The following is a 15319-nucleotide window of genomic DNA, read 5'->3' on the forward strand; positions in this document are numbered from 1 at the left end:
GGTTTAAGAAGTATTGGTAAATTAACAACTAATGATACTTATTAATCACTAGCAGGTAAGAATCAAAAGAGCTTTCTGATCTGTTCAGTAATGTGCTGAATAGTGTCGTAAGATAGTTTTGTTTTTAATTACATGTTACTCTGACATACTGTAGCAAACAACTGTGGTGTCTGTAGTTCTACTCTTAACTCTTTGTCAAACAGAGTTTGAATTGGATTTTTGAATATGTTAGTTAGCATGCATGCTAAGATGTGTTAACAAGAATATAATTGAAGCTTGACAGCAGAACATTCTTATATAAATTAATTGTGTGACACTAAAGCTGTTTAATTTTCATAGGTGTTTGTCAACTTTGCCAAAGAGCAGACTGATGACGACAGCCTAACAGATGTCGTCATCAGCAACGGGACAGTACTGACCAACCTGGCTGCACTGCCCACTAGGATTAACCCTCCCACCATCCAACCACAACCGACAATCACACCCCCTCAGCAAAGCAAGAGCAAGAGTCCACAGCATGCTAAATCATCTGACAGCAAACCGAAAGAGGGTAAATCAAAACAGGGTAAATCTAGCAAGGGTAAATCTAAAGAAAGCAAAGCTAGCGGAGAAAAAAGCAGCAGTACGGCCATGACGAGATTACCTCCGCCAGAGGAGAAGGACAAGGAGATGCCTCAGATGAGCCGGAAGGGCAGCAGTGGATCAAACAGCAGCAATGGAGGAGCTCAGGGAGAATCCAGTAAATCCAGTAGGTCCAAACACAGAGGAGACAGCTCCAGTAAAAATCCTTCTGCACTTTTTATTGTCAGCAGCAACACAGAGGACAGCGCACTGTGAAGTCACTGGTGCAACATGAGCGGAGGACGCAGGACCAACTATAACAAAAAACTTTTATTGCTCATTGTATTTTTATTTGAATGTTGCTCAGCGTTAGCAGCAATCCTAATATGCAACAGAGGACAACTGAGGTAACTTGGAGTCTGTCAGTAAGATGGAATAGAAAGTGTCGGCGAAACTGACTCAATTTAGTCATATTTGTCCCCTCAGCCTCCTCTGAAGAAAGAACCAAAAGTTATTGTTTCCTAATAATGGCTTTGGTGCCTTGTTCACCTGTTAACAGATCTGTAGCTTTATAACCTTTATTCAGGTTGATAAATCCTACACTGTGTCTTTTCTTTGTGTATCAGTCTCATCAGTCCAAAGTTATAGTTTATTTATCCTAAAAGAATATTATGCAATGTTCAATGTAAAAATGATGGGTGGCGGTGCATGGGTGGCTCACCTGTTTAAGCATGTACCATTAACGCAGCAGCCACACCTTTCCCGTCTCTACCCCGCCCAAAATTATAATTATTAAAAAAAAAGGGGGGGGGGGGGGCATTCCTCAGGGCTCAATCATTAGACCTCTCACAATCACATCTTTGTTTTAAAGAAAGCACTTTTAAAAGAAAACAATGCTGCAGACACTCAAACAATACCAGAAGTAAATGTGTAACATGTAATTATTAAGATGATTTTATATGCCAGAAAGCATTTATGTGGTTGTAAATGCTTTCTGAACAATATACAGTGTCTTTTATGTGGAGAGAATTCATGCTACAAGTTCATTGTTGAACATGTCTTAGATGTTCAATGATGAACTTTACAAATGTTATTGTCTTGTAAATCAAGAAAATTTTTCGTCCAATTTTTGGCAAAAATGTTTTTTATTTTATTTTTTATTTTATGTGATTTGTCATTGGGTACCAGTGTCATTGTCCAAGGGTATTACATATGATTGGGGGAGGGGCTTCTGCCTGGTATTTACTCTTGTTTTGGTTATTTAATAATGAAGTCTTGTTTTCTCTTTTGATTTTCCATGTCACATGTAGAGGAATCAGACATCCTGAAAGGTCTTAAAACCTAATTTAATTATTATAAGATATTAAGATATTTTCAAAATATGAAACTATTGAAAAATCTTTTAAGTCTCGACACACATGTGACTCTACGTTGTTGTAACTGTCATTACAATTTCCTCTACATTATCCCAATCACCACAAATTGAATCAAAGAAATGATAATAAATCAAGATCAAACAATCAAAGGATTAATAGTCGCGTTTAGTCTGAGCTGTAAACACCAGACACAACAACAATGCCTTTGGTCAAAGGTTGTTTTTTAATTCATTTTAAGTTTCTTTTAATAAACTCTTTATTTTTTTATTTTTTTTTCTATCAAAAAATGACACAGCTGACTGAATGTCTAAAGCAGGTTGTTACTGCACTGAAATGCACTGTTACATATTTAGAGGATTGTTACAACAGTAACTACAGTATTGGCATGAGACATACGTATCAGAAGAGTTTCATCCTAAAATGGAGACTGTAACATTATAATTCAATGTTTAAAAAAGGTTAAATGTATTTGGAAAAAAATGACATGCTAAAACAAAACACTAAATTGGATTTAAAAGGTCTCATTTTGGAATGAAAGTCGGTACTACCAAATGTACTTTTAAGGTATTAAGCTTGAACAATTTTACTTGAACATGCATTTAATTGTGTATCTACTATAAGATATACATTATATACTGAAAATATACTAGTGTAGAAAAAAAAGGGTATATGTCTGTTGTGAATGTTTTGTCCTGAAGGAAAATAAAAACATATTGTTTGCTGTATATTGCGAGCCCATTCTGCTGTTTTTGTCGAGTCACTGCAGCATGGTTGAAGTCAGGAGGTTTTTCTTCGTCATTGTGAGGATGAGTGTGGGTTTAGGTGCAAAAAAAAGCGGAGGGAGGCTCCTCTGTCTGTTTATAAAGTATCCTCCCACTGAAGTTTGTGTTGCCGCTCCACTGTTAAAAGAAAGAAAAGCAACACTTCACTTTAAAGCCCCCTGTTAAGCATAATATAAGCAGTATACAAAATTGAATAAATGGTCTTAAACTCACTACAATATACTTGAATGTAGCTGTAAGGACATTTGAAAATGTTAATTAATGTACAGGATTTATTTCATAGTGAGGATTCAATAATTATCAATATTTTTAGATTTAAATCACCAATAAATCTGATATTAAATATCTTAAAATTTGTTTGGGCAGAAACAGTTTTAGACCATTATGTAAAACTCAAGTTAGTGTGTCTTTAGGATACATTAGTTTGTAAATGAAGACAGTTGAAGTAATAATCCTTAAGATTTTCTTTTCTATTTATGGCCGCCAATTTTTCTGTTAAAATCATTACATATTCTATAATTACAATCATTAGATCCTTCTCTATGTAATAGTTTTTATTGTCAGTGGCAGGGTCCGCTATTCCCACACCAGATTCAACATGCACAGTGGATTTGTTTCCTGCTGTACTGGATGACAATTGGAAGATGAGAGCTGAAAAAAAGGTATAACTAAATATGCATAAAGCAGTAACCTTCATGTAACCCTGATAATATTATTTCTACAACCCCCTTTTGTTCTGAACAATATAGGTCTAGAGTATAATAATACTCAAAGCTACCAAACATACATGTTGGCCGGGTAGATCTCCTGCCCGACCCTCTTCTCTCTCAAATGCTGTTTACCAACAGCCACAAGGAGGTGATCAGACTGGACTTGTCTCCATGGTCCTTCATCACCGCCTCTCCTCTTCCTCTCCAGTTTCTGTGTGACTGTCTGCAGCAGAGCGTCCAGACTGGACAAGGAGATGTCCGGAAGACGAAATTCAGCCGATCTCTGCACAGAGAACAAAGTTCATCAGCAAACTGAGAAAAAAAGTCAAGTGATTCCTAAATGTTTTGTTCAGAGGTGGAAGATAATATGTAGATGTTGTACCTCTGTAGCTTACCAGACAAACCTCAAATTTTATTTTTAATCACCTAAGTGTTTCAATAGCTTTGTGTTTTTTTCTTGTTATATAGTGTCAAACTTTGGTTTTTAGTTTTGCTTTTTTGTGTGTGTTTTGTGACTGAATGTCTAAAAACTTTAAAAACCATGTACAAGTTACTAAGTTTTTTTAAGTTACACATAAGCATATACATATACTCTTAAAAAGTTTAACCTTAAACTTGACTGTGTCTCTCTGTCTGATTCATCAAACTATTTGCATCTCCTTTAAGATTTAGAAAGATGTTAAATATGTTGAAGGAGGAAGTTGGACCACAGACATGAAATGTTCCTAAATATCTGTTTTAATATTCTGACCAAAAAGAAAGTTCAGCTCAGAAAGTTGCAGCAATTTCAAATTGTGACCTCTACATTTCCTCTTAATCATAACAGTGTCAGACCTGTCCGTGATGATGCAGTTTCTCCAGGTTGCTAATAAAGATTGATGTTAATGCCACTTTTCCTATGACCCCCTTTAACTGAAAATGAACCTCTTCTGCCTGAGCAAACCTTTTTAGCACTCTCTCTCCATATCAGGATTCTCAGGAACGGGACATTTTAAATGAGGTTTTGTAGTTTTTGTAGTTTAACTCACGCTTTTAGAGAACAAGGGATTATCTATCCAGGGCCTGCTGTCTGACTCTTGTCCTGTAACTGGTGCGTCACCTCCACAGCCTTTAGTTGTAAAGTTTGGAGAGATGGTTGTTGTTTTCTCAGATAAGCTGATGGGAGGTAGAGGTGTGAGGAACCTCTTGGTCTCCTGATGGTGACTACACTCTGAAGGAGCTGGTTTAGCTTGAGTCACAGGTGGCAGTACAAACAGAGGTCTTAGTGATTGTTTGGTTCCAGTGGCTCTGTCCAAAGTTAATCCCGTAAAAGAATCACATGTATTGAACGTTTGTTGGAATAATTTGGTGACAGATGGGTCATTCTTGCTGTTGATTTTTGCTCCCTCTTCACTCGTACAGCTGATATCTTCTTCTTTCTCCTCCTCCTCCTCCTCCACAGGCTCCTTGGCTGAAGCTAAAACGGGCATCAAGTTGACACAAAGCCTCATTATATTTCCTGATGTCTCACATGTAGTTGTACCCTTTTCTGTGGCTGCTCTGCTGAGAGATGGGGTTTCTTTAACCTTCTCCTTTGACTTCCCAATTCTCATCCTAGGAACTGATTTCTTTACTTCACCCACGATGATCGGACGTGTGTCTGGTTCATGTTTTTCTAGTTTTACTGTTTTCTTCTCCTTCCCCATCACAAACTTCAGATAAAAACACATCAGTGAATCTTCTCTGATATTGTCCAAGCATCTCTCAAAAAAGCCTCTTAAGATTTAAAAAAAAAAAAAAAAAAAAGAATTTTTCAGACTCAGTGTTTTCTTTCGTGCTCAAAACTTCTCAGCTCCCTTTCTCTCAGCAGCAGTGAGAAAAGCTCACAACAATAAAATGACTGTGTGGCAGGCCAATTAAACTGGCTGTTATGGTAACATGCACACAAACCCCAGTCACCCTTAGTGGAGTAGAAAAAAATACATTGTTATTTTAGATTTTACGTCACTGCTTAAAATGAAAGCAATCTAAGGTGCAGGATTATGAAGATAATGGAGGTGGCAGTGCCTTTATTTCGAAATTATGACAGGAATTTTTGTTTGATGGGGTGTATGAGGATTGTCTATTGGCTAGATGAATCACCCAGGAGTTTAAAAAAAACCCCACTGCAGTCATGCACGTCTGAATATTTGATTCACATAATGTATGAGCTACCAAATGAAACTAAATAATTTTCTTTAGCTTCCTGGTGATGCTTGTTAAAAGGTCATATGTGAATTTTTGTAGGCTATCAACAAGTCTAAATACAACTAACACAAACTGTAAAAATAAAGAAATTCCTGCTATAGTTTGTTTCTGAACCAAATTTAAAGCTGCACTAATCAATATTTTCTATCTCAACAAGGAATCAAATTATCAATCAAAGGTGTAACTCACAGTGACGAACCCCCAGATAATCGTCACCCGACTCTGCAGTTCACCTCAACTCTACAGTGTTTTAGCATTTTTCAGCCCATTGTTTTGCTTTTACAGCCTACACGTTTTTATTTATTTATTTATTTTTTTACTCCTATGCGTCATCTGCCTTTTTCTAACTACTGTACCTTCCCTATTTGTTCTTGTTGTCCTCGTATCTTATCATAGTTAGTTTTCACAACTGCTGTCTGGAATATCTGAGGTGGCTTTCCTTACAATCAAATCCAAACGTGATTAAATTAAATTTACGCAGATTTAAAAAGAACATATATACACATATACATATTCTTTTATATGTTCTTGAATCTGTTAAACGAAGTAATTAGAGGTAATATGTAGAAAAGATTAGATATTTAAGAGCTGCACCAGGTGTAACTACACGCAGACGGAGTGAGAGCTCTTACTTTTTTCTCCTCTCTTTGTTTGTAGTAGGAGGACTCCTCGTCCAGCTAGCAGCCAAACATACTCACTGTCTTAACTTCACAACTGTATTTATTTTTTAACACGGCCCGTAAGGATCCACACAGCGGGTTCTTTCCGTGCATTTTTGCTCCAATAAGATGGTCGTTTTGACAACTAACAATGAAGAACAGGATTATATGTGAGTGACAATTACGAGTATTTTATGTTAGCAAGCTATTTAGCATTAGCCACCATTTAAACAGCTAGTTAGCTTTAGTTAACGTCAGGAGCTGTAGTCAGGTTTACATTAGCCGAAATGCTGCCAGCTCTCTTTCTTATCAACACAACTGCATAAACTCTTAGTTGCTAGTTTGGAGTAGTTTGGCTAACGTTAATATTTATGATTGACAGGCTGTTGGGTTAAATCCCCCACCCCTGTTAGCCTTTTAGCCGTTAACTAGCTGACCTGGATATGTTGGTTGTTGTATTTTGATTACATTCAGTCAAAACTACGTCACGGTGTTTCCACTAACCGACGAGGTGAAAACCCTTGCTTTTGGGCTTCTCCTACAACAGGTTAGTTGGATTAGGTGAAGTTACAGAAGTGAGAGAAAGTCGCTATATATATATATATATATATAAAATGTTTTTAAAACCTCTGTTACAGCTTCCACCTGGCTACCAACTACATGTCAGAGTGGTATTATGATTGTTTATTACTGTGGGCAAACCTAAATAAGCCAGGCAGAAATGATGGCATATTATGTTGCTGTAGTGTTGTTTGTAACATGCAGGGCTCAGGCTAAAAATGGCATTTCAACTGAGCAAGTTGGCAGAAAACCCAGCAGAGGCGCCCACTGACCTACATCTGAAGCTGCTGCTGCTGCAGGGTGCTCCTCCTTGCTCTGATCCATTTAAAGATACTGCAGAGACAAATCAGGCAGTACAGTACAGCATAAGTGGCCATGTCTCCTGATGACACAGGAAAAAATTGATGCCCCTTTTTTTAAGGTGTATTTCAGTTAAGGCTCCAAGGCCCAGTGAAAGAAGCTGAGCACAAAATTCAATTCTCTAGGGCCTACCATGAGCTAGCAGGCAAGAAACATTGGTGTCGTTTTTAACTTAGAATAAAATTTAAGGACTTATGTGGGGTTTGTCACCAAATCTGCTTTTTAGCATCTTGAAATACAATTGAAGTGTGTACATAGTTACAGTTACACCTGATTCAGCACTCTGCTCCTCAAATTCTGACTACGACCTGAAAGGAGAAACCCACCCAAAAGTCCTTAAAAACTGCTTTAGTATTTTTTATCAGCTTGATGATGATCTTCACCTGTCATGGCCACTTTAGCTGTTTGGTTTCTTCTTCTTTCCTTTGATAACCTGCCAAATAAGATTATGTTGTAAAGATGTACTGCATGCCCTGTTTAGCCGCAATCGAGATTGATAGCTTTAATCTCTTTATATAGATACACCATTTCACACCAACATCCAGCAATAATACAATTAGTAAACTATTGTTAAAGAGACAGGAGGATCCAAACTCAATGTCCACTTCACTTCTGAAGCACCAGACCCTCATCGACTTTAAAATGACATTAACAGGAATGACATCATACAGGAATAAAAAGTTCATTGTGGTGAAATGAATGACAATTAGGTCAGACAAAAAGCTTGGTGTCTCATGCTGTTGCTGTGTTCGTGTCATATTGGAGTTGTTGTAATTATGAGTTTCTGACTTGGCGTTCACGTAAACATCCAAGTTATAATTACAGCTGGGAGACATGGATTTTTGGTGCCTGAAAGCCAACCAAACAAGCAAAAGACTCATTCAGTGTCATTAAACCCAAACGGATGTTGTCACATTACAACATTTTAATTCTCATACGACCTACTCTGTAACTGTACAACTATCTTTATGATGCGAACACTCACAAGTCATTAACATGGGAATCTTTCCCATTTCTACTATCCATCCCAAATAATATGAACATGGCATATGCCCTCAGTATCAATGTGTCTGCCTGTAAGTACAACATAAAGCTGAATAACTACTGTTTCCATGTATGTGCCTGTATATTCACTGACTAAAGTCATATTTTGTTTTCTGTTTTCCCAGCCTGATAGAGGAGCGTAAATGCACCTCCCTGCCCAGCTCTCCCGCCAAGCGAGTGTCTCCCACCAAAAAGAAGCAGTTCTTTATTAACCAAGCCATCCGCAACTCTGACCTCATTCCCCGAGCCAAAGGCAAGAAGAGCCTCCGCCGACAGGAGAACAGTAAGTTCTCACTTCACACGACCAGATAAGAAGATGCTGTCATCCACTGAAGTCTGACCTCCCGAAGAGCCTTCAAGTGTGCCACCATCAGAAAATTGGTGCCTTCAATGATGGAAAAGAGCATTTACATTGAATTCTCTGTTACTGCAAAAATGCACTTTAAATTCATAAATCTGTCACTGGAGGATTTCTTATATCACCACTGTCCATCTGTCTCTTCTCTCCCTCTCTGAAAACCAGCGCGCTTTCTTGCCAATCTTCTTGAGAGGGATGAATGCTCCAAAGATGATCTGGAGGTTTGCAGTAACCCAGCCATCCCATCCATCTTCACTGAAGCCTGCACCAATGGAAACTACATAGAAGTAAGACAGCTATGTTTAAACATATCTGCCTTGATGCATGAAAGGAATTAAGACATTACGGTTACCTTGGGATCAATTGTGACATTTTTTCCCCCCGATGGTTTAGAGTCAAGTGTTTTTTTTGTGCACTATGTATGTATGTGATATGTCTGCAGTAGCTGACACATTAAAACCTTATCTATTGATAAATTTAACGTTTAACAGTTTCATTTAGTGCTCCTACAGATAGAACAACATCTGTGAAGAAATTACTATAAAATTTTGCTTGTATGTGTGGTGACTGTTTCTCTCTTGAATGAGATATAATTTCCTCCAGTGTAGTGCCAGAATATCATTGTGTTAAGTGAAAGGTGAAAGCTTTTGTGAGTGTCGGACTTAAAGTGCGAGCATACGACCATTTCCTGGAGGCAGCATATACCAGTGTAAACTCGATTCACAATGAGCTTGCAAAAATACCAGCAGAAAAGATTAGCTCATTCATTTTTGGTCAGCAATACACTAGTGTGACTCAGTATTAGCTCAGGTTTTGTTCTCCCGCTTGTGTACAGGCCAGCCATTTATCAAATTTCAAAAAATGCTCCATTTTCCAGCGTCGTAGAGAGCATCCTGCAGGCACACTGACACTTTGGTGGAATTTATATGTTTTAAAGTTTCTATAAAAACCACAGACATTACAACTTGTCTTGCATCTGTGATCCAGACATCACATCAAATCTATCAGCACCCATTAAAATAAACAGACTAGTTTCACTTATTGTCCTGTTCTTGTAGCCTTGGAATGACTTCATGAATTGCTCCGGAGAGGAGCAGGAGAGGCTGTTGTCTCTGCTGGAACAGGAGGAGGCCAAGAAGAAAAACACCAACCGACTCCTCAAAGACCAGAGGAATGGTGAGTGTCGCAGTTTTGAGTAATGGTTGTAGGCCGGTGGTTTAAAGTATGGCTGTTTGGTTTACCGTCACTCATCTCTTCACAGTAAATCCTGCCTTCACTGCTCAGGACTGCTTCCAGAGAATTGATCGCAGGCTGCGAGCCACTCTTAGAAGGAAACAAATCCCCATGGTGAGTGTTAGGTCTTCTCCTCATTGTACTCGATAGGGAAATGTTTGATCGCTGATCATTTCATTTGGGTCAAGATTTAGATGCATGGTAAGAGTCTATGTACTGTACAGTAGCTTCAGACTTAAGCTCAAGTTTAGACTTTGTCAACTCTCTGTCCGTATGGTTGTGACAACTGCTTAAAGACATGTCTTTGCCACATTTTGACAAATCTTTCCTGCATATCTGCTGTGCATCAAACCCAGAGGCTGCACCAGCTTGTTGTTTGTTAGTCCCTGTTGGAAAAGTCTTTGTTTCCTTTTCTTAGTCTCTTGTGTATTATTAGCTTAAAGTTATTATATTCTTAATTTACTGATTATCCTTTTTGTCCATAAAATATTAGAAAAATTGTGAAATAAACCAATCTAAGTTTCCCAGAGCTCAAGGTCACGTCTTCATACAGTATGGGTTGTTCAGTTCAATCATCAGTCCAAAACCGAGACATGTTCTGTATACTATTATATAAAACATAGAAAATTATTTTTATTAAAAAGAAAGGCTGATGAATTTTCTATCAGGTAACTAATCAGTGAATTGACTAATTATGTCATCTCTACATTGGCCATTTTGGGTTGTTTAGAAAACAGTGACACATGCTCTTCTAGATTTTCTTTTTCTAAATTTTTTTTAATTTCTAGTACTGTGTACAGATTTACAAAATCACCATTTTGATTAACAAAGTAACAAATCACAAATGGATTTTACCACTGCACTAGATCTTGTGGGGCAAGCATCATATTGACCAAGGCACTGAACCAGATATACCTTCTGATTGTGTTCCTTGTCCTCACAGGGAACTCTGGAAGTACTTGAGGAAAATCTCCTGAGCTTCTTCAACACTCAACCTCACTCAGTTTACACAACCAACCTCACCAGCAGGTAGAAATCCTCTTTTATATGTCCAGCATATTTGCAGGTCCTAAAGTCTTAAAAAGCGCTGAATTCAGATTCCTCAACAAAAGGCCTGAGAGGGTATTGAAAAGTCTTAAATATTTTTCTCTTGTCTTCCACAGGCAGTTAATGTGTTTTTTGGTTTTTTTTTGAGTAGCCCTTGATATCAAATTTCATCAGTAACATTATGGAAAATGATTGAGTCCATGTGCTCAATAACAGCCCTCGTCATTGAGCCATGTCCACACTGACTTTAGACCAGTGTGGGGAAAAAAAGGATGTGCTAACACATTTACCTAGCGATAAACACAAGATGAAAAATCCTGTCTCATAGCATTATAAACCACTGTGATAAGCCTTCAAACTCAAAGTGTTACTCAAATTGAGCTTCCTGGATCGTGTTTCATATCTCATCGCCCCGGCCTGAAGCAACACAAGTGTTAACACACTTTTATCTCTGTACTTCTTGACAAATATACAGGTTGAAAGTTCAGACCGATGGATCCTAATTATGTTCGCCCACCTGGAAAAGGTGGGGAAAGGTATATTAGATAACAAGAAACATTTATTGCAGCAAACAAAAAGGAGGATGTGAGAGAAGGGGGGTACATATATTTATGGATCTCTGTGGAGAAAAAATGGGTCAGTACACATGCAAACGAATTCTCAGTGTGAGGACACTGTGGAGGGAAGGAGCAGAAAGTCATTTCTCTGTTGTTTGTGTTTGTAAATCAGCTTTGAGAGACTGCTGCTTCATGCCGTCTGCCAGTACATGGACCTCGTCTCTGCAAGTGAGTGGAAACACATACCAATATATATCTGGCTTGTCCGCATCCTGTCTGAGCATCGGACAACGATTTTTCAAAGTCTCTTCCTTCTGTCTGAAGCTGTGTAAATGTCCATGACATTGACATTTATTCACTGACATATACTGTAAATAAATCCTCTGTTTAAAGGCTGTAATGTTTCCCTACCAGTAAATATGTGTGTGGTGGGTTCTTTTTCAGTTTCATGGCTTCTCCACACTGATGAAGCGAAAATGCACAGGAAAGCAGTGAATGCTTACATTTTGTCAGATCAGTTTTGAGTGAAAATACTGGCAGAAAACATCAGTTAATCATCTGACAAATATTTTCCATCTAGCACTTACAGACATAACCATAGAGAGACATTTTTCAAAAATGATTTCTGTTTACATAATCCTGTTTATGCAGCTTTGCTGGACTTACAAAGCTATCTTAATGTGAGTCACATGAGAGTGATCAAAGTCTGTTTTTTGCTTGTTGCACCCTCAGGCACCGACTACAACGGGTCACGTCAGACTGAAGTGGTGAACAAACAAGAGGAGTTTCTGCCTCCTGCACTTCTGCTGTCTGCCTACCTGGAGCAGATGAGCTGAGACCAGGACCAAGCCCTGTTTCCCCTGCATGGCTCTGCTGCTGGCAGGAGCTCGGAGAGATGTAGATAAGGTGCGCAATCCCTATGTAGTAGTCTGTGTAATGTCCAACAAGCTCCACAAACAGCTGCTTCCTTCTGGTTGGTCTCTGGTTTCTGTAGTAAATTATCAATTAATTTAATCCACAAACAAATCAGAGTTCATCGACCCCTGTATGTAAGCAGGCTTCGCATACATCCGAAATGTTACATGTTAGATATTAGCATCATAGCCTGCTATCTGTATGTATGTTATTATGCTGAAGTCAACATTCAGCTCAAAGCACAGCTTGGCCTGAGTTCAGGAGGTAGGCACACATCTGAGGTAGGCAAAGTACGGGTTAAACTGTTAAAGGTCTGACTGAACAATGGAGGCCTTGTGGAGATGCATTTTCAAAACATAATATGCTCTAGATGCTGGGATAGGCTCCAGCCCCCCCGCAACCCTACTAGAGGATAAGCGGTAGAAAATGAATGAATGAATGAATATGCTCTAGACGTGCCTCTACTCTCATATACTGTTTTTGTGTTTACATCGTAGTGTTACAGTTAACCATGTATCGGCTCTGATATCTTACAGTCTGACATAGCTCGAGACAGAGACTTTAGTAGACCAGTCCTACACAGTGTGACAGGCAGTAAACTTACACTATCATTGGCACCTTAACATCATGACAGTGTCATTATTTAATTTTCCATCAGTACATCCCTTATGATTTTTAAAAACTTAAGTTTCTAAAATATATCTTGTAATTCGAACATTGCATCACTGCTCTGACTATCAGCTGCACAAGTTAATTGATTGGTGAGGACTTGCTTGTGAACTCAAATCTGATATTCATTTCAGTAAAGCACAACTTCATAACAATAAATAATGACATAGAAAAAATTAATGGAAAGTTTACTTGGAGCCCATTTCTACTGTTTGAAGTCTCAGCTCTGTTCAGGCTGTATGGACCCTGTAGGGCTGATAGTGAATGACAGTTTGTAAAGGTGCTAAGACGAGGAAGGCGCTCTACTACATCAGGAAATGCATCACTGCCCAAAGGATTAGCCTGTAGGATTTGTGTAAGTAGTGAGGTATTAAGCATGAATATTAATAATCTCTACATTATATACACAGACACATCACTGATCGTCATAGATATAAAAGTAAATGTCTGTCTGTAAGGGTGTAAAATAACAGCTTCTAATATGCTTGGGAAGCGAAGTCATTCTTTTATACGCATCTCTTTGTTATGTATAAGAAGAAACTTGCTCTTTAGGTATAGCTTCTTCAAGATCTGCTTTGGGGGATTTTTTTTACTTTGCATCTTTCTCTGCTTGCTCTGTCTGGCCTTTTCACTCATCATCTGAGGGATACACTCACATGTGGCCAACCACACTGTCAATGCTGATCAAGTAACGACTTGGAAACAACTGAGCACAGACTGTGACACGAAACAGTATGTCTTGTGCTTTTTTTTCTTTAAAGCTAAAATACATGACTGTATGACAGCACTGTGGCTGCACAGATCCATTGTAGACACTGGCAAACAGCTGCAGCTGCTCCTGTTGTGTTGCTGCTGTGCTGCTTTCACTGCACACTGGTGTAGACAAGGTCTAAATGTTATTTCAGTCAATATTCAAAGACAAGATAAGGAACTATACTATTGTTAAAAATTGCTTGTGTCCCTGTAATTTTTGATTTATTGATGGGTTTTTTGCAACATGCACAATGTTTACTGAGTTTACACTAAACACAAAACTACAACTTAAACAGCGTGTGTCTTACATGAACTGGTACTATGGTTTAAAGGTATACTGTATGAACAGTAGATGTGTTACGCTAATGGAAAAATAACCACATTTAAGGTGTTTTGATGGTAAAAACCTGCTGAGTTTTGACTCTCAGGTGTGTGTCTCATCTCAATAATAACATTTACAACCCCAGAAAAGCACTTCTGCCTTATGAACGAAGTTTCTATGTTTTTTTCTGTACATGTATTTCTACATTTGTACTTGACAAGATTTTGGAAACACTTATCCAGGTTATTTAAAAAAAAAAAAAATGTTATCCCCGATTTTCTTTTCATGCTGTTGTCAGCAGTGTAACAAAACTTGATCTATTGGTGCATTTTGTCAACAACCAAAGTTTGTGCATTTGTTGTGTGGAAATCCAACTTCTCAGGCTTTCGATTTCTCACTCTGAATGTCATGTAGTGATTTCACATGGTGTCATTTTCAGTGTACTGTATACTCTCATCAAGATGAACTTGTTTGGCACTGCCAACTTTTTAAATATCTGTAGAAGTAGTTGTGCTGTAAATAATGAACTCAGATAATTGACTTGTGCCAACATTTGGATTGAAAAAGCCTATAATCGTCTGAAAGCTTTATACACTAGATTGTAACATCTTTGTGTATGTAATGACGTGTGTTACGGTACCTATTTATAGTTATCACTGCAACTATTAAAGGATTTAAGATATTTTTTCTCTTTTTTACTTCAAACTGTTGAAAGCCATGTCTGAAAAATGGTTTTAATAAATGTCTCCACTAATCTTCTGTTTTTAACCACTGGAATTCAGTTATAAAGTCACTTATTTTCTGACTTAACTCCATGCACAGGTATAAATATCAGCTCCAGCCAGTCTGTTATCAGTGGTGGAAGAAGTATTCAAAACTACAACTTCAGTAAAAGTAGCAATACCCCACTTCAGAAATACTTGAGTGCAGGTGAAGTCCTGCATTCCAAAGTAAAAATACAGAAATATTGTCTACAAAATCTACTGAAAACATAGAAAGACGTAGTAAAACGTAGTAAAGAGTAGTAATTTACTTAGTTACTTTCCACCACTGTTTGTTATCCACATGGGAAATTACTGAGGTTGCCATATAACCACATTTCCTTTGCTCATATTATTAATTTTAGTGCGCTGCATGTTGTGCGCTTGAGCACATGACTGTATAGTGTCTTTGCTGATTCGAAATA

The 15319-nt window shown here is 38.0% G+C and overlaps 2 protein-coding genes across 2 annotated transcripts in view; both read left to right on the forward strand.

The window, feature by feature from the left end:
• LOC111235088 (ATP-binding cassette sub-family A member 1-like) overlaps nucleotides 1-2728 on the forward strand; it is a 29133-nt gene extending 26405 nt beyond the window's left edge. The window contains exon 48 of the mRNA XM_022763447.1: nucleotides 340-2728. Within this exon, the coding sequence (XP_022619168.1) occupies nucleotides 340-837 (498 nt within the window). The 3' untranslated portion in view covers nucleotides 838-2728. The remainder of the gene's footprint in view (nucleotides 1-339) is intronic.
• Nucleotides 2729-6327: 3599 nt separating this feature from the next.
• r3hdm4 (R3H domain containing 4) lies at nucleotides 6328-14815 on the forward strand. The gene is made up of 8 exons (XM_022738930.1): nucleotides 6328-6484; nucleotides 8405-8562; nucleotides 8803-8924; nucleotides 9696-9813; nucleotides 9899-9984; nucleotides 10814-10899; nucleotides 11647-11702; nucleotides 12207-14815. Exons 1-8 carry the CDS (start codon nucleotides 6444-6446, stop codon nucleotides 12308-12310), a joined length of 771 nt encoding a protein of 256 aa, XP_022594651.1. The 5' UTR covers nucleotides 6328-6443; the 3' UTR covers nucleotides 12311-14815.
• The last annotated feature ends 504 nt before the right edge of the window (nucleotides 14816-15319 follow it).

Source organism: Seriola dumerili, unplaced genomic scaffold (genome assembly GCF_002260705.1).
Source record: "Seriola dumerili isolate Sdu_G_001 unplaced genomic scaffold, Sdu_1.0 BDQW01000002.1, whole genome shotgun sequence".
NCBI lineage: Eukaryota > Metazoa > Chordata > Actinopteri > Carangiformes > Carangidae > Seriola > Seriola dumerili.

What these genes read in the sequence shown, in the direction of transcription:
- r3hdm4 (XM_022738930.1), top strand. Translation starts at nt 6,444, where the DNA reads ATGGTCGTTTTGACAACTAACAATGAAGAACAGGATTATAT. An exon ending in CCTCCGCCGACAGGAGAACA is followed by an intron (nt 8,563 to 8,802) that starts GTAAGTTCTCAC and finishes TCTGAAAACCAG; the next exon opens with CGCGCTTTCTTGCCAATCTT. An exon ending in GAAGGAAACAAATCCCCATG is followed by an intron (nt 9,985 to 10,813) that starts GTGAGTGTTAGG and finishes TTGTCCTCACAG; the next exon opens with GGAACTCTGGAAGTACTTGA.